This window comes from Canis aureus, chromosome 16, assembly GCF_053574225.1.
Source record: "Canis aureus isolate CA01 chromosome 16, VMU_Caureus_v.1.0, whole genome shotgun sequence".
Taxonomy (NCBI): Eukaryota; Metazoa; Chordata; class Mammalia; order Carnivora; family Canidae; genus Canis; species Canis aureus.
This window is the reverse complement of record NC_135626.1, coordinates 57,651,937-57,672,925: the sequence shown is the minus strand read 5'-3', so window position 1 is coordinate 57,672,925 and position 20,989 is coordinate 57,651,937. Positions and strand designations below refer to the sequence as shown.

The 20,989-nt window shown below is 51.2% G+C and overlaps 1 protein-coding gene across 4 annotated transcripts in view; it reads right to left on the bottom strand.

The window, feature by feature from the left end:
- Positions 1-1,183: 1,183 nt before the first annotated feature.
- Positions 1,184-20,989, bottom strand: part of RAB37 (RAB37, member RAS oncogene family) — a 55,152-nt gene continuing 35,346 nt past the window's right edge. Inside the window, exons 1-9 of one of the 4 annotated variants that reach the window (XM_077854141.1) lie at positions 8,670-8,812; positions 6,243-6,353; positions 5,137-5,178; positions 4,602-4,668; positions 4,458-4,510; positions 3,806-3,871; positions 3,173-3,229; positions 3,021-3,097; positions 1,184-2,828 (exon numbers count right to left, since the gene is read on the bottom strand). In XM_077854141.1, the coding sequence (XP_077710267.1) occupies positions 2,723-2,828; positions 3,021-3,097; positions 3,173-3,229; positions 3,806-3,871; positions 4,458-4,510; positions 4,602-4,668; positions 5,137-5,178; positions 6,243-6,353; positions 8,670-8,762 (672 nt within the window). In that variant the 5' untranslated portion in view covers positions 8,763-8,812 and the 3' untranslated portion in view covers positions 1,184-2,722. Of the gene's footprint in view, positions 2,829-3,020; positions 3,098-3,172; positions 3,230-3,805; positions 3,872-4,457; positions 4,511-4,601; positions 4,669-5,136; positions 5,179-6,242; positions 6,354-8,669; positions 8,813-12,037; positions 12,149-20,989 lie in introns of those variants that run through there. The other 3 variants (XM_077854142.1, XM_077854144.1, XM_077854143.1) reach the window with 3 other exon arrangements.

Here is a 20,989-nt window from a genome sequence, read left to right as displayed (position 1 = left end):
GCGAAGCTGCTCCAGCCCCTTACCCCGGGGGCGGGGCCGGCCCGAGGGTGTGGACACCGCGGCCCAATCAGAGGCCTCGGGCAGGGGCGCTCGGGCCGGGTGAACGACGCCGACCAATGGGAGCGCGCGGGGGCGTGGCCCCGCGCGGGGGGCGTGGCCGTGCTCGGCGCGGCGCCCCGCGGCGCGAGAAGAAAGAGGGCTCAGGAAGTGGAAGTGTTTGTTAGCGAGCGGCCGGAGTTGGGGCGGGGGGCGGGGCGAGTTCCCGGTACTGGGCGGAGAGGCCCGTAGGCTCCCGGTTCTCCCTACCCTTGGCGGGGATCGGGGAGAGCCAACCCACGGATAAGGGACTCTGACGCTTTAACAACCTTTAGCTAAATTCTTGTGTGCACTTCTGTGCGGGGGGCGGGGGGGCGGGGGGGGAGTGGGAGCGTCCGTTGCCAGGGAAACCACTCCAGCTCCGGGGCTGCCGGGTCCCAGAACCCTTACCAATAAGAACTAGGTCCCCCTCCTCCGGAACCTAACACAGTTGTTTGAATAACGATACTTTCCCGTTCGTGGACTTTGCGTTGTTCAAGGACACGCTACCGGGGTGCGGACTCTCATCCTCCCTGGGACAGTGTGAGGGCTCCCCAGCTTCCCGGGGCTGCCCACTGCAGACAGGCCACCTAGGACAAGGGTGTGAGCAGGGGCGTCAGCTTTCAGCTGGGGCATTGGAGGGGGGAGAGGCGGAGCAGAATCAGGTCACCAACCTCTGGGTACAGGGCAGAGCCCTGGATATTTTATTTTATTTTATTTTATTTTATTTATTTATTTTATTTTATTTTATTTATTTTATTTTATTTTATTTTATTTATTTTATTTTATTTATTTTATTTTATTTTATTTTATTTTATTTTGTTTTCTTTCTTTCTTTTTCTTTTCTTTTCTTTTTTTTTTTTTTTTTTGAGCCCTGGATATTTTCAGTAAAAACCAACAAACCCACAATGAGACCTTAAGACAAACCTTTCAGCTCCTTGGAGATGAGAAAGGCTGGTCACCAGAAGTTGGGGAGCAGTTGGGGGCATTGAAATATAAAGATCAATGATTTGGGCAGTCATTGATGGTTCTCCCAACACGCAATAACAATCCTTTCAACGTGATCTCCCCTGTCCCCTCTCCGGCGCACCTCAGAGAAGCAGTTGGATTTTACTTTCCATATTCCGCAATTTACTTTGCAAATTCCGCAATTTAATTCTGAAAACACCACCGGCTAGAGGCCCAGAGCTGCCCACGTGATTGGATTGCCTGCGACTTGCCTTGGGCCCCAAAAGAGCCCATCAAGGTCAGGCTCCTCCCTGCTTCTCCCGGGAGAAGCCTCAGAGAGCTTCCTTATCAGGCTCAAGTTGGAGCTGCTGACTCTGCTCAGAGGGCAAGATTTCTGCCTTGAAAGCATATGCAGTGGCCTTAGAAATGCGCAGTGTGTACTTCTTTCTCTCCTTCAGGTCATGACCCACATGTCTCCTGTTCATCTTCGTTTGCCGGGGTCAGGGTTCTGTGAGACAGGTGACCTTGGCCCCACAGAAACTTCTTGGTGTCTCTCTCTTCACCTGGTCTTACCTACATGACCTTGTTTTGGACACGTTGTATTGGTTTATCCAGAAATGGGTGACTTCTCACTCCCTAACCTGGCTCAGTGGGAGGGGACCTAAAGCAGTTTTGGTCTCCGTGTCTGTCCGAAGGGAAACAGCAGGAGTGGTCAGGAAGTAGGCAGCGCTGGGGTTTGGGGGGGTATGTGCGGGATGAAGTTTGCTGGGTTCTGCCTCCCACCTGTTCCAGGAGTCAGGGGTTTCTCCTTATCTGATTCTTAACTCAGTAGAAGCACTACAGCTATTTGAAGTAGCCTGTGGGGCTGCATATCTGCCAAAGTGTTGGGGCAGAAGAAAAAATCTTTCCCTAGCTGTGACCTTAGGTGCCCAGGGGCACAAGCCAAAAGGTAGAGAAGACTAGGGATTTGGGGAGGGGGTATGGGGAGGGGTTATGGGGGGGAGGTTCCCTGGGGGGGTTCCCCTGGGACCTGAGGTCCAAAGAACAGGAACCAAATGCTTTCAGTTTGTGGGTACACCTTTCAGAGTGGGGCTAGCCAGGCTAGAGGCAGCCAAACCGATAGACCTCGCCTGTGCTACTCCTCACTTCTCTACCCACAGAGCGGGGTCACTGTCCAATCTCCACATCGCTTATCTTCCCTGGGCGTTGATCTGGCTCCCAGCACAAGGGCCCATCTTACCGGGGAAGACTGTTCCCTGGGTGCAGGAGGAAATAAAGCTGGAGTCTGCCTCTCCTGTCCAGCTGAGGTGAGGGTGGCATGGGGGTCACTTCCTGCCCTCCCGCTGTAGAAGTGCATCACTGCCCTCTGGCGCTGAGCTGGAGAATGCCACCCTTGTCATGGCTAGGAGGGAGCCTCCGCCCCCAAGTCCTAGTGCAGAAGGCAAAAGGGCCACCAGGTCCCTGTCTTCCCTTTTTGCATTACATTATGTATCATTAAAATGAAATAAATACTTTACCCTCCCCCAGGATGCAGGGAAGCTACAGGAACTAGGGTAAGAGTGGGAGGAATACAGCTTCTTCTTGGGAAGGGGCTGTGCCCTGGATCCCCCAACTCCCAGCTGCTTCAAAATACACCAGATCTGGAGGAGGAGGGTGCATCCGTGGGGGCCTCTGGAGCATCCTTTCAGCCCCTTGGGATTCATGAGAAGGAGCAGCAGCTGGGCTGTTTCTTCTGGGATTCCACAAAGTCTCGGATCTGGAAGCGGGGCCCATCAGGGTGCCACAAGGCTCTGTACTTCAGCTCCCTTGAAGAGGAAGAAGCAGTGGGCTGGGCAAGGAGTGAGGAACCACCCCCTGCCCACTCCCACAGCCTGGGGCTACTGGACCTAGAATTCACCATGCATTGGGGTAGGGGCTGGGCTAGGGGCCAGGCCCTACTGGATTCCCAGATGGTGCCACCCTGCCCTGCACGGTTCCCTTCCTTGCTCAGCTCTTACTTGGCAATGGCCAGAAAGGCTAACTCCACATTCATGCCCGTCTTGGCGCTGGTCTCCATGAAGGGAACGCCGTACTCCTGCCAGGAGACAATGTCCTCAGGGCCAGCCTCTGGCTGTCCCCACCCCTCGTCCTACTCGGGGCCGTCACTTACCCTGGCTAGTGTCTCTCCATCCTCGGAACGGATCACCCTTTCATTGCTCACGTCCGCCTGTCAAGCCCAGGTGGGTCACTCTGGGGAAGGAGACCTCCACCCCAGCTGGTCCCTCTCCTGCCTGGACGGGCGCCCCAATTTGGCCTCAAGAGCAGCCCCTGCCTGCCCTCTGCTGGTGGCCTGTGGGACTGCGGGTGGTATCATTGGCTTGGAGCCTGATTTGTACCTTGTTCTGGCTGCGTTCCCCAGCTCCCAGCCAGAGGGGATCTCACTGCCGCTTGGGGAGATGGGAAACGTGGTGACCAGCCTCAGAGAGGTGACAGGAGCTGGGACTAACCCTTGCTAATTTTAGCTCCTCCTTTGTGACCCTACTTACTATGATCTGATGGGGGCTGTGCAGCTGGGCATCCCTGGATCTCCCAGATGGCAGCTTGGGCTCTCCCTGGAGGGAGCCTTTTCCAAAACTTTAAGAGGGCAGATGAGATGGGTCGAAGCAGCCAAATAGGCCTGACCCTTGAACTGGAGTCTGGAAAGAATCCTTTGCTGGAAGGACATGCAGCTAACCCTCTGGGGCAGCTGTGGGGGCTTGCTTAGAGCTAGTGAGAGAGGAGGCACAGGGATGGGCTGGCTCACCTTGTTGCCGAGCAGCATGATCACTACATCCCTCTGGGCGTACTCATGAATCTCAGTGAGCCAGGCCTGTGGGAGAGGGTGAGCCGAGCCAGGTGGCACCTGAGAACCAGCCCTACCCTCCCTCCTTCTCCCTTGTCCTTCTTTTGCCCTGTCTGGTTTTCCTGGGCTACTGCCTGTCCCCCTGCATTCTTTTATCTGCCTCTGCTCTCTGGCCTATCGGGTCTTGATCAGTCTTCCTTACCAAGCCCCAAGCACTGTAACTCCTCATTCTCTGGAAGATGGAGATGGCAAGAACAGAAAGGTTCACTGTCTGCTAGAATCACTTTCTTTGCCACCTGGGGCAGGACGTATGGCTAGACTCCCCTGCTTGGGTTCTCCCCTTGGCCTCTGTGGGTGGGTAATTGTCACAAATTGCACTCAGGGATCACAGGGCTAAGCAGGTGGCACAGGCGCCCAGCAGCTTGCCTGGCCTTCATGTCCACGTGCCGACCAAATGCCCAGCAACAGCTTATTACATCTGAGTCATAGCTCAGGTGTTTTCAAATAGGCGGCAGTGGTCCACGCTCCACCCCCTCCCACAAAGCAGGAAGCAGTCCTAGCCTACGGAGGCCCCGCCTTGGCTGCTTATGGATGGCATGTGAAGGGGACCTACCCGGATGTTGTCGAAGGAAGACTTGTTGGTGATGTCATAGAGCAGGAGCAAGGCTGTAGGGAGAGAGAGAGATCACACAGGGAACATGGAGCTGGGGCTGGGAAGGGTGGATATCACAGGTGGGCTGGGGGCGGGGGGACTTACCCTGGGCATCTCGGTAATAAGCATGTGTGACACTGCGGAATCGCTCCTGCCCGGCTGTATCCCAGATCTGGGAAGGGACAGACAGATGGTCAGAAGGAGGCTGTGGGCCCGAGCCATGCTGGGTGGAGGGAACCCACGTTGGAATAGGAGAGATGTGTGGGAAGGTACCCAGAGGCTTTTGAACATCTGATGTCCTAGACAGTGGTGCTATTGAGTTCACCAGTTCATCCAGGCTGCAGCGTCCTCCCTAGCCCAGGGGTTGGGGGCATCCGGTCTCCCAGAGCAGATGAGGCCTGGGAAACTGCAGAGGAGCTGGAGCAAGCCTAAGCTTGTCTGAAGGCACGTTGAGCTGCCTTTGCTAGAAGAGAGGGTGGCTGGGGAATTGCTTTTTCTACAGACTTCAAAAGCCATTTCCTCTGGGCCCCACAGGAAATTGCCCCAGGTTGAGGGCAGGGCTGCAGGCCTCCTGCGGTTTGGGTGCAGAACAAGGGCAGCCACCTCCATCTTCCCCCCTCCCCTGTGGTTCTGGTCTCACCTGCAGCTTCACCCTCACACCATCCACGGTCACCACCTTGTTCTGAAAGAGACAGGGCAGAGGGAGGGTGGATTTGGAAGGCAGGGGAGGCTTGGATTCTTGACATCCTACTGAGAAGCAGACATTCTGTCCTGGTGGCTGCCCTGGGTTAAAAGGGGTGCAATGAGCCCCAGAGACATCTCCAGCCGGATCACCCCTTCAGGGCAGCAGGACCCTGTCTCCAGAGACCCCTGATTGCAGAGTTCTTAGAGGGACTTCTGTGCTTTTCTTACAACATGCCGGGGCCAGAGGAGCCTGAGAACCCACCTGGCTCTCCCCAGACCTCAGCACAGGGCTGGTTCCTGGGGGCCCCTTGCCTCTTTCCCCACTTCCATCCATCTTCCCTGGAGCTCAGCCCCACCCTGCAGAACCCAGCCCTTAGAGGTAAGATGCCCCCCAGCATCCTGGGCATGGCAGAGGCTGGATCTGCAGGGTGGTCTTTCCTCTGGATGCTCACTAGTTCTCCTAAGTGAAGCTTCAGTTCCCTTCCTGTTGGGAGAGAGGCACCCAGCCTCTGCATAGCCTCTGTCCCCCCACCCCCCCCACCTGGGTGAGACCTTATTCTCCTGGACCTGTTGGGTAGAGAGTGGCAGAGTGCTACATCCCTGACGCAGATTGGTAAAGATGGGTTCCTCAAGATGACAGGGAGCCTGGTGAACCTGGCTCTTCAACCTAGCGCAGTGCTGTGCTTCCAGGAACTCCAGAAAGACCTGCGGGCCTCTGAGGCCTTGCCAGACGGGTCCAGCTCAGAGGGCAAAGAGCAAGGGTGCCCTAGGCCAGGAAACTCAGCTCACACCGTGGGATGTGTCTGCCCTGCTGTGGGGCAGACTTTTAAGACTCAATGTCTCATTGCTCATCTTGTAGGTGGGCAGAGAGCCCCCCACCATGCCCAGACTCCTTGAACCTGGCCACCTCTGTGGTCCCAAGGGGAGCACCGCTGGTGCCCTCTGGGCAGTGAGCCACAGCAACTCTGAGGAGCCAGGGCAGGCAAGGAGAGGACAGCACACTGTGCCCAAGCTCTGGCCCCCTGGCTTGCAGCTGGGAGCAGGAGCCTGTGGCCACCTCACCCTGAAGTCTATGCCGACGGTGGCTATGAAGTTTCCGGACAGGAAGGCCCCGTCTTTGAATTGGATCAGGAAACAGGTTTTGCCAACGCCTGAGTCTCCCAGAAGCATCACCTAGGAGATGGGGGCAGAGGCAGTTAATGGGGAGTTGGGGCAAATTTCTGGGTTTCCAGGGAGAGAGACCCTGAAAAGAGGGGCAGAGGAGCAGAGGGCCAGGGAAGGATGCTGTCAGCACCGAGGGCTACCTGCTTCTGGAAAGTTCACCGTTCCCTTCACCTGCCTCTCCTCTCCACTCCTTGGCTCAGCTCATTTCTCAGGCCCTCCCTCTGGCCCTCCCTCTGACTCTTCTGTCCTCACCCAATATCCTGGAAGCCTGTGTTCAGATCTCAACACTCACAGGTCAGCAAATGGACTCAGTGGCCTCAAAGAACCACCCCTTCCAGAAGGGAAGTGTTAATACCATGGACAGGGATCACCACCCAAGGGAGGCTACAGGATCTGATAGGGGCGGGCACTGTTGTGTGCAAAGGCATATTCTAAAATTACCTCTGCTCTTGTTTTCCTTTCTTTTTTTTGGTCACAACATTTATCTGGAAGTTTCTAATGACATTTTATGTTTATAAAAGGGTTGCATGAGGGGCACCTGGGTGGCTCAGTGGTTGAGTATCTGCTTTCAGCTCAGGTCATGATCTGGGGTCCTGGGATCAAGTCCCACATCAGGCTCCCCACGGGGAGCCTGCTTCTCCCTCTGCCTATGTCTCTGCCTCTCTCACTGTGTCTCTCATGAATAAATAAATAACATTTTTTAAAAAAGGGTTGAATGAACTAGGGAGGGTTGAAATTTATACTGAAATTAGGAGACCACAAGTCTGATGTTCCTTCTGTAGAAAACTCCCAAGTGGGATGGATGGCTGCAAATTAGCATCCTTGGGCCACTGTAGAGGAATCTGGCCCAAGGAGCTCTTGCCAGGCTCCTCCCAGACTGGCCTGGACTCAGTCTCCTGCAGCTAAGCCAGGAGCCCCCCTCCACAGATGCTGCTTGACCCAGGGGAGATGGAGGGCTGGAGGCTGGGGAGCCCTCTGGAGCCTGCACTGCTCCCTGGCTCCTGGGTACTAGCCCTGGAGGGGAAGGGGGGAGAGAAGGCGGGGGTGGGGGTTGGGGGGGTTGGGAGGGGAGGGAGGGAGGGTGAGCTCCTGCATACTTTACAGATCACAGCTGCCTGGAACAAGATGCTCACCACCCATCCAGCCAGGCAATTCCACCAAACATAAACACCCGCCCAGCCTTGCCACCTCCTAGGCAAACAGCCCAGCTGGCTTGTCAGGCCAGGAGGTCAGGCGGTCTCCACCAGCCTGGGGGCTGGCCCTTAGCAGCTCCCCCTCCCCTGAAAGCATAGGGGCCCATTTCCTGCCACCAGCCCACACAGGACGCCTATCTCAACGGCTCTGGGTGGGTGACTTGCAGAGTAGCTTCCCCTGAAACAATGAGGGTGGAGGCCCCAGATCCTAGTGAGAGTGAACCTGGGGTGGGGGTGGGGGAGGACACCAAGGCACAGGAAGAGGCAGGTCTCCTCCAAGGCCACGCAGCACAAGACAGGGCAGCCCCTCACTCATCCCCAGCGTTACAGAGGAAGAGTGGAAGCTCCCTCAAGGCCTCTTTCAGAGTTCCTGGTCCCAGCCTCCTCCGTGGGCCCAGAGGGGGGGCAGACAGACCAGTGTCCATCACTTTCCCTCACCTGCTTCTGTACAGGGCGGCCCTGCAAAGGAAATGGGCCCCAGAGAACTGACTTAAGCTCACCCACGGGGGACTTGTGACTAAGTCACAAGAATCTTAAGTTCAAAAAATTCTCAGGTGGGCCTGCACTTTGGTTAGCAACATCCTCCTGGAAGAAGGTGGGAGGCGATGGCTGCGGGGGCGGAAAGGAGAGGGGGTAGGGGTAGGGCTTGGGGGCAGGGGGACCTACAGAGCTCCAGGCGCCACCGAGAACTTAGCGGGGGGGGGGGGGGGGAGGCGTGAGCCCCACAACTGCGCTGCCGCCAGGGGGTGTCCTCTCCGCGTCGCCGGGCGTCCTTATAGCCTAGCATTTGGAGGTGCCTGTGCCCAATGGGGTTGGATGCTCAACCCATATGGAGAAACGCGGGCTTCCCGGGAGATCGTAACAGCAGGGTGGGTTGGGGTCCGCCGTGTGGGGAGTCACTCGTCCTTCCGACCTTCCTCTCCCCACCCTTGCTGAGCCAGCCCAGCTCTCGGACGTGGGCATGGAGCCAGGCGCAGTCTCCACCCTTCCTCCCTGCTCTGGGAGACCCGGCTTCCTGCAGACGCAGCCAGAAAGGGGCTCCGGGCGGGGTCTCGGGGCAAAGGGTGCGCGGAAGGGGTGGCCCTCAGAGCCGGCTGGGGAGTCCCCAGCGCGGGGCGCAGTGCCCACCCACCTTGCCCGTGACATCGTAGCTCGGACTGCAGGGCGGGGAGTGCTCGGGGGCCTCTCCATCCCGGGTGGCAGCGGCGCCAGACATGCCCGTCATGTCCCCTGGACCAGAGGTGAACTAGGGCTGGTGGCGGGCGAGGGATAGCGCAGGGACCGCCCCGCTCGAGGCTCCACCCAATCCTCCCACCCTCCACTGCCCCGGCCCGGACCCCGACAGGCTCCTCCCTCCGTCCCGCCGCCCCGACGGCACCTGCCGGGACAGGCTGCCTCGAGGGGGCGCGCGCAGCTGCAGAGACCCGGGCTGGGTCCCCCGGAGGAGCAGGTCCTGGAAATGCAGTCCGCCTGCAAGGTCCGCGTCCCGGGGACCCGCGCTCGGGCGCCCGGTTCTCGCTGCCGCTGCGCAGCGCGGTCGGCAGGCGGCGCCCCAGCCCCGGCCCGCGGCGCCAGACAGGTGTCCCCGCCCCCCCACCCCCACCCGCGGCGCGGCTGTGGGCTGGGGACGCCCCTGGGCAGCCCGGTGCTGTTTTTATTTTTATTTTTTTTTATTTATGACAGTCAGAGAGAGAGAGAGAGAGAGAGAGGCAGAGACACAGGCAGAGGGAGAAGCAGGCTCCATGCACCGGGAGCCCGACGTGGGACTCGATTCCGGGTCTCCAGGATCGCGCCCTGGGCCAAAGGGAGGCGCCAAACCGCTGCGCCACCCAGGGATCCCCCGGCGCTGTTTTTGAGACCAGGTTTGCAGCGTGAGGAAGGCGCTCAGGCACTTTTGCTTATGCTAATCACCCCAGCACGACCTCATCTGAATATCATTTTATTTACCCACCGGAATTCGCCTCGCCGTACATAGACACTGCGGGGTTTCACGGCCCCTGGCGGGTGCCAGGACTTTGACCCTTTCTAGGGGAGATCAGCTCTCATTTCTCCCCGACCTGTTGGGCCGCGCCCAGAATGACCCATCCTGGGAAAGCCTTGTCCCCCCCAGCTCCCCACTTCCCAATCTAGGCGCTCCTGAAGGCAAGGCTGACCCTATTCACACGTGGCCCTGGACTCCTGGCACTGAGCAGGCCTTAAATGTTTGCTATTAAATGAATTCATGAAGTGGCGCATCATTTTGAGCAGACTCTCCAGGACATCCCAGGTGACATCCCAGGTGACAGAGTGGGCGTGTGTCCTGGGTTGCCCCTATTAGGCTTCAGGGGCTCTGTTGCGAGGGCCAACCATTCACTTACTGCCGTCCCAGCATTCTATACAAGCACACACAGCAGACAGTGGCATTACAAAGGAATGGATAAAGGGCATGTAGGCCAAGAGGGGCATCTGCACCTCTTTACTTAGGTGTTGGGGGGTAATGGGCAAGGGACAGGTGTGGCTTATAGGAGGTATAGGTGGGGACTGTGTGTACACCTGCCTCTAGCCCTGTGATTTTGGCATCAGCTGGAGCTATTTTCTGGCACTGGGCATGCCGTAGCCTTGTCTGTACGTAGGGTGGGCCTCAGAGAGCCATCTATGGGAGCGGAGAAGCTGTACAGTACTCTGCAGATGTGCACTGTTGCCTGCTATTTGGATGCCAGGGTGTCTTGCTGCAAATAACGTCCCAGCCCATTCAGTGTCCCAGGCACTGAGCTCCTGAGTGCTTACACTGGAACCCTGCAGGGGCAACAGTTTTTAGAACGAGAGGCCGAGGAGCGGTGAGAGAGAGGAGGTGACATGGCCCTTGCCCCCTTTCCACTGCAAAGCACACTGTTATGGGTTACATTATGTCCCTCAAAACATCTGTTGAAATCCTAGCTCCTAGTTCCTCAGAATGTGACTTTATTTGGAAGTGGCGTTGTTGCTCATGGGACTAGTTAAGTTGAAGTCATACAGGAGTAGGGTAAGCCCTTAATCCACTATGACTGGTGTCCTCAGAGGAGGAGGAGGAGCGGACACACAGGGAGAAGATGGCCCTGTGAAGACAGAGACAGAGATTGGGGTGGTGCATCTACAAACCAAGGATTACTGGGAGCCACCAAAAGCTGGGAGAGGCAAGGAAGGAGCCCCTCCTAGAGCCTGCAGAGGGAAGTGTGGGTTTCTAACTTTCAGCTGGGGTTTGTGTTGTTGGCTCAACCAAGACCCTCCTTTGTCCTGTGGTAGGTTTGGGAGAACCAGGCCTGTCCTGTGTCAGCCTGCTTCAGGCTCTCAGTTTGACCACATAACTTTCTTCCTTCTTAGAGGCAAGAGGCCTCACTTTTCTTACCAGGCTAGTGGCAAAATTTGGAGGTCCCACCCCTATGCATCTGGGGAGTATGAATCAGAGCTTTCCCACTCACATCCACCCCACTGTCTTCTCTCTGAGTTTGACTGGTGGAAGGATGGGCATGGAATGGCTGGAGGGAGAAGGCTGGTAGCTGTAAGGGCCCCCTACGACCTCATATGCTGAGGGGCAGACTGGGTATGGGCTCATGGTGGGGGATGCCTGGCATGGCAGCCTCATTCAAGGCCCCAGGAAATGTCTGCAGCTGTGCTCTCCTGGGACTCAGTCCTGCCTTTCCCAGCATTCTGTTGGCCGGTCATGGGAGAACCCTGGGCACCAGTGTCTCAGCTTGGATTCTAGGCCCTGAGATACACGCTTTCATTTCTGCTGTATCTGAATCCCTGTCCATCACTAGTCATTGCCTTCCTTGCTGTGACCCAACAGGCAAGCCCAGTTTCTAGGGTTCCCCTTGTCTCTTCCCACCAGTATGGTGCTGCTGCATCCCAGCCCTGGGTCTGGTCCCACAGACCCTGTGCTCTGAGGACGTCCAGAGTGCTTTAACCCTTGACCTGCAGCTCCCTAGGAACCACACAACGGTGTTAAATTTGAACTGTGCTTAGCATTTGAAGCTATTCTTTTGCCTTTCCACATTCTTCTTGCCTTGGAAGGTGGACCTGAGCAATACGTATCAAAATATTCTTTCTAGTTTCAGTTGTGTTCAGCCAATGGGGAGTTCTGGGAGGAGATATGGGAGCAGGAGGAGAGAAGGAAGGAGGGAGCTGACTTGCTGGGTCAGCTAGCTCCCAGGAGGATTACTATGAGTTGCTGTGTTTCTCCTCTGAGGGTCACAGCTCCTGCCAGCCAGCCCTCCCCATGCAGCCTTTTGTCCCTGGGTTCTGGCAGTGGTTCCTTCCTCTAATTTTTTTTGGGGGGGGCTAAGGTTAGAATGGAGGGTCTGTGCTATGCATGGGCACTGCCTCATATCCCCTGGTTCTCCAACACCCTGCCTCCACCTTGTTAAGTAGTCTTCTTATTAAACTTTCTTGAATAATCCAATGTGGACATCCACCTGTTTCACCTGTTTCCTGCTGGGACCCTGACAGAGACACACCAGGGCTCCAGAATCTGGAGGTACTTACTGTGAATCCAATGCCCACGGTGGCCGAGAAGGAGCCTGGGATGAACTTGCCCTGGTCGAACTGAACCAGCAGAGATGTCTTCCCCACGCCACTGTCACCCACCAGGATGGTCTGCAATGGAGCAAGAAAGGGTCTGTGGTGTGAACTGGGCTTCTGAGATGTGGTGGTGGCTGTGGGAGTGGGCTCCTTCTAAACACACACGTGTGCACACACACAGAAGTGCACACATGCGTGCACACTAAAGTCACTAAAGAGGCATGAAAGCATAGAAGGAACCTTGTTTTGCCTTATGTTTTCTGTTTTGTTTTTAAGATTTTATTTATTAATTCACAAGAGACACACAGAGAGGCAGAGACACAAGCAGAGAGAGATGCAGGTTCCCTGCAGGGGCCTGATGTGGGACTCGATCCCTGGATCCTGGAATCATGACCCAAGCTGAAGGCAGACGCTAAACCACTGAGCCACCCAGGCATCCCGTTTCACCCCATGTTAATGGACACCTGAGGTGACCATGAGAACTTGCCTCTTAGACTTCACAGGGTCATAACTGACTGAGGCCCCTCTGTGTGCTCTGAGTCCTCCAATAGGTATGTTTGCACCCAGGCCATCCTTCTCATGGGCAGTTTCCAGCCAAAGACAGAGTGTGGCAGGGACACTGAGGAAGGCCTGTTTCAGGCTCAGGGACTCCCTCATAATTTTACAGATCCTTCCAGAGATTGTACAGCTGTCTCCTTCACTTGGGGACAGACCTGCATCATGGTCTGTGGGCTTTCCCTGACTCTCCCCACTTCTACTTGATTTTTTTCTTTTTTAATATTTTATTTATTTATTTGAGAGAGAGAGAGACAGAGAGACAGAGATAGCAACAGAGAGCACGAATGGGGAGGAGAGGGAGAAGCAGGCTCCTGCTGAGCAGGGAGCCCAATGCCAAGCTTTATCCTAGGACCCTGGGATCATGACCTGAGCCGAAGGCAGATGCTTAACTGACTGAGCCACCCAGGTGTCCCTACACTACTTTTTTCATGGATATTTCCCTTAATAAATTCCCGGCACTTTTAATTCCCTTTGGCACCAGCTTCTAGGGAGAATAACACAATGGGTCTCCCTTATAGGAAAGTCTAAAAAAATCATTGTCTATAGAATAAAAAAAATCAAAATGTCTGGATATTAGCCTTGGGAAGCGTTTGCACTTGGTCCTGGAGCATTGGAGAGGATAGCATTTCAAGAGAAGCAGAGCTTGGGAAAGAAGGGAATGGTTACTTCTGTACCTGGACGAAGTAGGGGGGAGGGTTAGCCTAGAAGGTCGGGTGCTATATTTCTAAGAAAATCATAAGCACCTGGAGGCTGGTACTCAGCAGCCTCTCAAAGAATGAATGAATGAATGAATGAATGAATGAATGAGTGGATGGATAAATAAATGAATTGTAAATGCCTTAGTTTCAAAAGAGACAATAGCTACTTTCCAAAGACAAGCATTCAAGGTCATTAGAAAGGCTCAAGAGGTGCCAACTTTAGCTGGACTTGCAAAACCATAAAGATGTAAAAAAACAAAAATGTAAAAGCATAATAATTGACAGGGTCTCTTGGGGTTGGACCCATGGCCCCAATGGTGGCTCTGACAGTGGCCACTGAATTGGCAGCAGGGTAGACACGAGATTGTGATGTTGACTTTGGATGTCTCCTGACTGTGGCCCCCCACTCCCACTTCCCAAACCAAATTCTATTCAGCTTTTATTTCCTCCTGGGTAAAAGGGCTCCATTTGTTTGTTGTGTGCCAGTGGCTTTAATAATTTACATCTCAAATCCAACTTCCTCAGGCTTCTCAGAGAGACTATTCCAGAAGATGAAGGGTCAGAGTCTCCATGTACACCTTCTTCATTTACTAAAGGATATAACACATTGACATTCTTTTCCCTTTTATTCTTTTCCTTTTCATTTTTTTAAAATATATTTTTTTCTTTATTTATTTATGATAGTCACAGAGAGAGAGAGAGAGAGAGGCAGAGACACAGGCAGAGGGAGAAGCAGGCTCCATGCACTGGGAGCCCCACGTGGGATTCGATCCCGGGTCTCCAGGATCACACCCTGGGCCAAAGGCAGGCGCCAAACCACTGCACCACCCAGGGATCCTCCATTCTTTCCTTTTCAGAGTGAAGTATTCACATTCTTCTTTCATTGTATTAAAACAGTTCTATCTTCTTGGGACCTTTTCTGGTTTAGTGGGGACACAGTCCAGGGTGACAGAGTTCAGCATTTCAGATCCTGCTGATTCCTGCCTGGGGGCAGGAGCAGGATGTGGCTGCCACGTTTTTGGTGCAGAGCTTCTGAAAACCCTGTATTCAGATGTGTCTTCCGGGTTGGTAGGAAGACATATTTGTCAAGGTAGGAAGATAGGACACACTTGATTTGATAGTTTTCTTTTTTAAAAGATTTGTTTGTTTTTTTTTACTAGAGAGAGAGAGAGCTTGTGCATGAGAGAGAGACAATGAAAGCAAGCACCCAGAGGGAGAGGGAGAAGCAGACTCTCTGCTGAGCAGAAAACCCAGTGTGGGGCTTGATCCCAGGACCCTGAGATCATGACCTGAGCCGAAGGCAGAGGCTTAACTGCCTGAGCCATTCAGGCACCCCGATTTGAGGCTTTTAAAGCTTGATTTAGGACATTAGAATATTGAGACATATGGTATATGGGTCTCCATTTGTATTCTAGCCCTGGTCCCCCAAATGTTAAGGATGAGCTTGCCTCAGTCCATTAGCTTAGATATACAATAGAGTTATTCTCTCCGCAATAGCTGCCAGGATTTTCCTGAAGTTTTTCCAGGTTGGCTCCAAATTTCACTGCTTGGAGAAGCTGAATGTCAACCTCAGATCCAGATTATCCACTGTACCTTCCCTCCTCTGGAGCATTCGTGAAAATGTTAATTAATCATGGTTCTAATAGGAAATTTTGTGCCAACTTTGCCACCATTCAGACAAGTATTTTTGTTTTGTCTTTTTAAAAAACATTTAAAATTATTTTTAAAATTTCAATTTAGTTAACATATTATTAGTTACCGGGGTAGAATTTAGTGATTCATCAGTTGCTTATAATACCCAGCGTCATTAAATCAAGAGTCCTTCTTAATGCCCAACACCCAATTACCCCATCTCTCCACCCCTCTTCCCTCCAACAACCCTGTTTGTTTTGAGGAAGCTCCATACTGTTCTTCAGTGTGGCTGCACCAGTTTGCCTTCCCACCAATAGTGTAAGAAAGTTCCCCTTTCTCCAAATCCTCACCAACATCCGTTGTTTCCTGAGTTGTTAATTTTAGCCATTCTGATTGATGTGAGGTGGTATTTCATTGTAGTTTTTGATTTGTATTTCCCTGATAATGAGTGCTGTTGAGCATGTTTTCATGTATCAGCCACCTGGATGTCTTCTTTGGAAAAAATGTATATTCATGTCTTCTGCCCATCTCCTAACTGGATTATTTGGTTTTTGGGTATTGAGTTTAATAAGTTCTTTATATTCTCTGGCTTTTCTATTGGTCCTTGCTAAAAGCCAGGGCCTGATATTAAATTGTTCTTCAGCAAACACCTGTTAATGGGAGCTGGGCTAAGGTTGCCTCAGCACCCTACTTTCCTGTGACTTTGTGATTCAGGGGGAACATTTAGAAAGCTTAGGTGAATGGGGTAGTTACCATGGCTCCTAAATCCAACCTTCTTAATAAGACAGAAATTTAGATACCATAAAGAAAAAGATGGATAGATCTGAATGCACAGAAATAAAAATGTTCTGGTTGGCAGGAGATACTGAAATCAAATGAGAAATGGTAGAGAGGAAATATTTTTAAGACAGACAAAAGGTTAGTATATGTAGTTATATAAAGAGCTCTCAAAAGAAAATCTCAATAGGAAAGTGAACAAAGAATAAGAACAGGTATATTTTGTGAGAGTGTAAATGTGGTTAGTTCTGTGTGTCAACTTGGCTGGGTGATAGTATCCAGTTACTTTTTTTTAAAAGATTTTTTATTTTTATTTAAGATTTTATTTATTTATGAGAGACACACACACACACACACAGAGAGAGAGAGAGAGAGAGAGAGAGAGAGAGAGAGGCAGAGACACAGGCAGAGTGAGAAGCAGGCTCCATGCAGGGAGCCTGACGTGGGACTCGATCCCAGGTCTCTAGGATCCCACCCTGGGCTGCAGGCGGTGCTAAACTGCTGCACCACTGGGGCTGCCCAGCATCCAGTTACTTAATTAAACATTATTCTATTATGTTGCTGTGAGGGTATAATATGGACGTATAGATTTTTAAAACATTTTATTTTTATTTGTTTTGGGATGCATAGATTTTATATTACAGATATCATTAATAGATTTGCAATCAGTTGACTTGTAAGTCTTCAGAAATCTCTGTGAGCCTCATCCAATTAATTGAAAGACCTTAGAGCAAAACTGAGGCTTACCTGAGGAAGAAGAAATTCTGTTCAAAATTGCAGCATCAACTTCTGCCTGAGAATTTCCAGCCTGCCACTCTGTTCTACAGAATTTAGATTTGTCAGCCCCCCATAGTCATGTAAGCCAATTCCTTGAACTAAATCTTTCTCAATATATTTTGTACTGGCTCTATTGTATGTGTAATACAATATTACATATAATACTTTGATAAAAGTATGATAATGGTCAATATTGGTTGAGATTTGGGGAAACAGGCACTCACATATACACCATTGGTGGGAGCATCCTTTGGGGGCATTTTGAAGAACAATTGACAACACCTATCAAAGTTACAAATGCAAATTCCTCCGACTCAGCAGTTCTATGGTTTTACTTACAAAATTTTACCAAGATGTGTGTACAAGGATGTTCAAGGTCATATGTATAAGAGCAAATAATTCAGCCATTGGGACTGTTTAAATAAGCTGTAGAATATCCAAGCAATGCAATACTATGGGAACCCATAAAAGAATGAGGTAGGCTTGCCTGGCTGGCTCAGTCCATGGAGCATGCAACTCTTGATCTCAGGGTTGTGAGTTCAAGCCCCACATTGAGTGTAGAGATAAATTTCTTTTTTTTAAAAGAATGAGACAGATCTCTATGTGCTCTTTGGGAAAAATGATATTATGGAGTAAAAGAAGGGGCAGAGAGGTATGTTTGTGCGCTGACTTATGTTGACTTCACTTGGGTGTATATGCTGATGATGCATACACTTTTTTTTCTTTCTTTCTTTTTTTTTTTTCTTAGAGAGGCAGCAGAGGCTGACTGTGGCTACCTTTGGGGTTCAGAAGACTTTTACTTTTCTCTTTATCTCTTTTTATCCTTCCTTCCTTCTCTTTTTCCTCTTCCTCCTTCTCCTCCTGCTCTCCTTCTTTATAAAAACATTGCTTGCATTATTTTTTTAAAAAAGTGTTAACTGGAAGTATTGCAGAGTGGACATCATTGGCCAGGCTTTCTTTTTGTACTTTTCTGTATTAAAAATAAGTGTAATAAACTGGTTGATGAAGTAAATTCATACTTGAGTTGATCCTTTACTTAACCTGAAATAAAGTGCTTTTCTACAGAAAAGAACAAAACATTGGTTTTGGAGACAGCTTCATATATTAAAGAAAAGTTGTCTCTGCATGGGGAGGGGGATCAAGAGTGATTTAAAATGCATTCTTTATGTTCATTTATATTCCATTCTCTTTCTGTTATGAACACACATTCCTTTGTAATTGGACACACAGAAGTACATCTGTGTATGTGTTAGGGAGGCACCCTGTGCTGGGTGACTCAGGTAAAAGCAAAGAGGTATGCACAGAATCTAGCCTAACTGTTGCTGAACAGATGCTTGATTTTACTTCTTCCAAATAAAGATGGCCCACTAAACAGTGCTTAAAAAAAGTCAGGTTCTCTGGGCAGAGGGAGCCTGAATGGCAGCAATTTCACTTTGTGGATTTCAGTGAGTGTTACCTTAGATTTCTGAGGGGCAATGACAAAGCAGCCCACACTCTGGCCTGAAAATTGCAGAGCTCTTTCACCTCATCTTTCCGGAGGGTTAACCCACTCTTTGGAGACCTTTGTTTTTCTAAAAAATAAGCTTTGCCTCTGCCTGAGTGCCTGGATAAGAACTTGGTTGAGACTCAGTTTCCTGTTCCATAGACTGCAGAAAAATGGCATTAGATCTGGAAAATGTTAAGGTTACTGTTATCAGTGACTTGCTTTGTTAAATCGACTTCTAGTTTATGATAATACATTCTTGCGTTTTGGAGGAACCTGTTTTAGAAATAGCCGTGGAGTAGATACTCTGCTGCCAGCCAGCTCAAGGATGTGCTGTCTTACTAACTCTTGGCTATCAGGTTCAATCTTCATTGTGAGCACTGAACAGGACCAGAGGGCAGCTGGCTTCTGTCTCAGCCTCTCAAGTAGGAGACAGGATGGTAGGCTTTACAAGCCAGACCCAATCAATGCATCGACACACACATGTAATATACGTGCACATACACTACATGTGTGCACACAAATTGCCATGGCATACGTAGCATGTGTACACACACACAACATACATGTGAGGACACATAGTGCTAGCCATGCAATGTACATATGTGTACACAGCTCCCACACATGCCTATGCACAAACAAGAAAACACCACACACGTGTTCATCCACACATGCACACCCATCCACAAGCACTCATATTCATGCTTGTGCGTGTGTGTGTGCACGTACACACACATCCACAGGTGCTTTAGGGGAGGGGAACCTCAGAAGAGCCGCCCAATCCTTTCTTCCACAGATGGGGACATGGGAGCCTAGGGAGGGAGCTGACTTATGCAGGAGTTAATGACCAAGCCAGGACTAGGGCCTCCAGTAGGTTTTTGAGGATGCAAAGCTCCAGAACAGCCTGACTTCCCTGTAGTCCCCAGAGGTGCTTGTTTAGAGGAGCAACCTTACCACCATTCAGAGACACTCAGATAATGATGTTCTTGACTCAAAGGGAATCCTTGGGATGCCTGGGTGGCTCAGTGGTTGAGTGTCTGCCTTTAACTCGGGTCATGATCCCGGGGTCTTGGGATTGAGTCCTGCATTGGGCTCCCTCCCAAGAAAGGGAGGGGACCCGAGAGAGTTGCCGTTTTGGTGTTCAAATCTAGGGTTTTTTATATGCACTTTCAAGGAACTATCTTGAGCATCCCGAGTGTGGGCCTCCTGTGGATTGGCCACTGAGGTGTGCCCATCAGGGCTCTGATCATGCACCTGCATACCTATTGGGTTATTGTTCATGTGTTGATGGTCTTTTGGGCTGACATCTGGAGACTAAACTGCCTCAACTTGTGATAGTGACCCATATTTTATGGTGAATTTTTTTGCCTCAGAATGTTTTATAAAGGTCACTCCTGTAGAGGCTGCTAAACAGGATGCTGTTGTGGTCCTGTCTAAGCTGTAAAACAGGATGCTGGTGTGATCTTGTCTTAGGTATCCTGGCTCCCTATTTTCTTGTTGGGGACCCTGGCCCTGACTACCTAACTGACCCCCTAACTCCTAACACTTGGGTAAGCTGGCCCAGGAGCAGAGGGCCAGGCCACAGGCAGGGCTTTGAGCAGCTCAGATCCTGGTAATTCTTTACCCTATATGACCAAGAAAGGAATGTTTACCCACAACTCAAAACATTTGTCCCTTCGGTTTTCAGGGATGTCCCAACTTGTTCAATTCCTCAGTCATTTCCCCTGGAAGCCAAATAGTGTTCCTGTTGCAAAGGCCGATGTCTCCCTTCTATTCCCTTTCACTATTATTTATATTCCCCAAATGAATGAAGGGAAGGGAGAAGAAATGGGTAGGAAATATCAGAAAGGGAGACAGAACATGAAGACTCCTAACTCTGGGAAAGGAACTAGGGGTGGTGGAAGGGGAGGAGGGCAGGGGGTGTGGGTGAATGGGTGACGGGCACTGAGGGGGGCACTTGACGGGATGAGCACTGGGTGTTATTCTGTATGTTGGCAAATTGAACACCAATAAAAAATAAATTTATTATTAAAAAAATGCCATTAAAAAAAAAGGCTGATGTCTCTCAGCCTAACTATACAGTGCAGAGGATAGTCTTATTGAGCAGTGAGGACCAAGGGCTGACTGAGGCCTCACCCCAAATTGTTGATCTTACTTTATGGTCTGGAGATATGTAAAGTGGAAGGCCGTCTTTGGCCACATCCTGGAAACACTTGGCTTATCAACTGTTGTGTTTTTGTGTGTGTGTGCAAATAAGCCTCCTACACACCTACTCATTTCTGATTAGGATGTGAGGAGCTTATGCCCCTCCTTGGGACTCACTCGCTTCTCAAGATAGCATGTGACACTTAAGTGTGTGTGACACTTAGCAAAAGTGGCTCCAGGGGCAAAATCTGAGAAAGGGTCCTATCTTTCCCTAGTTTCTGTGCTCCCCCTTGGGGCTTGCTGGGATCCTGATGGGGCAGGTAGGGGATGGACACAAAGTTGTCAGAAAGAAGGAGTAAGACAGACAAAGCTGGCACTGACCTTCTTCCTACTTCCATAGGTAGTTATTATAAGGTGGGGAGTGGGGAGAGAGGGGGTAATAGCTATGAGCAATGAGCAGTTTTCTTTAGGAAGGAGTCCTTTATATAACTGAAAAGTTTCTGGAGGCTGGTATCAATAGCCACAGGTTCTTACTCGGTGGTCTGGGGCACCGCAACGAGAGTTTCTAGTATGTTCTGAGGACAGAGGCCCCTCTTGCCCATTGGACCAGTAGGTCCCTACTCACATACCTCTACTCTTTGAACTCCTTTCTTTGCTATCTGGGATTTGATACCATCTACCTCCTCATTCCACTCTCTGGTCTAGAATCTCTCCTCTGGCTTCTGGGCTTTGGCCCAAGTTCCCCAACAGGTGAACTCCTGATGTTCTTGGCTCCCAAAGCTACACCTGAAATTCCACGTTTCTGTCATTGTCCCTCAGCCTCGGCTCTCCAGGACCTCTGTGATA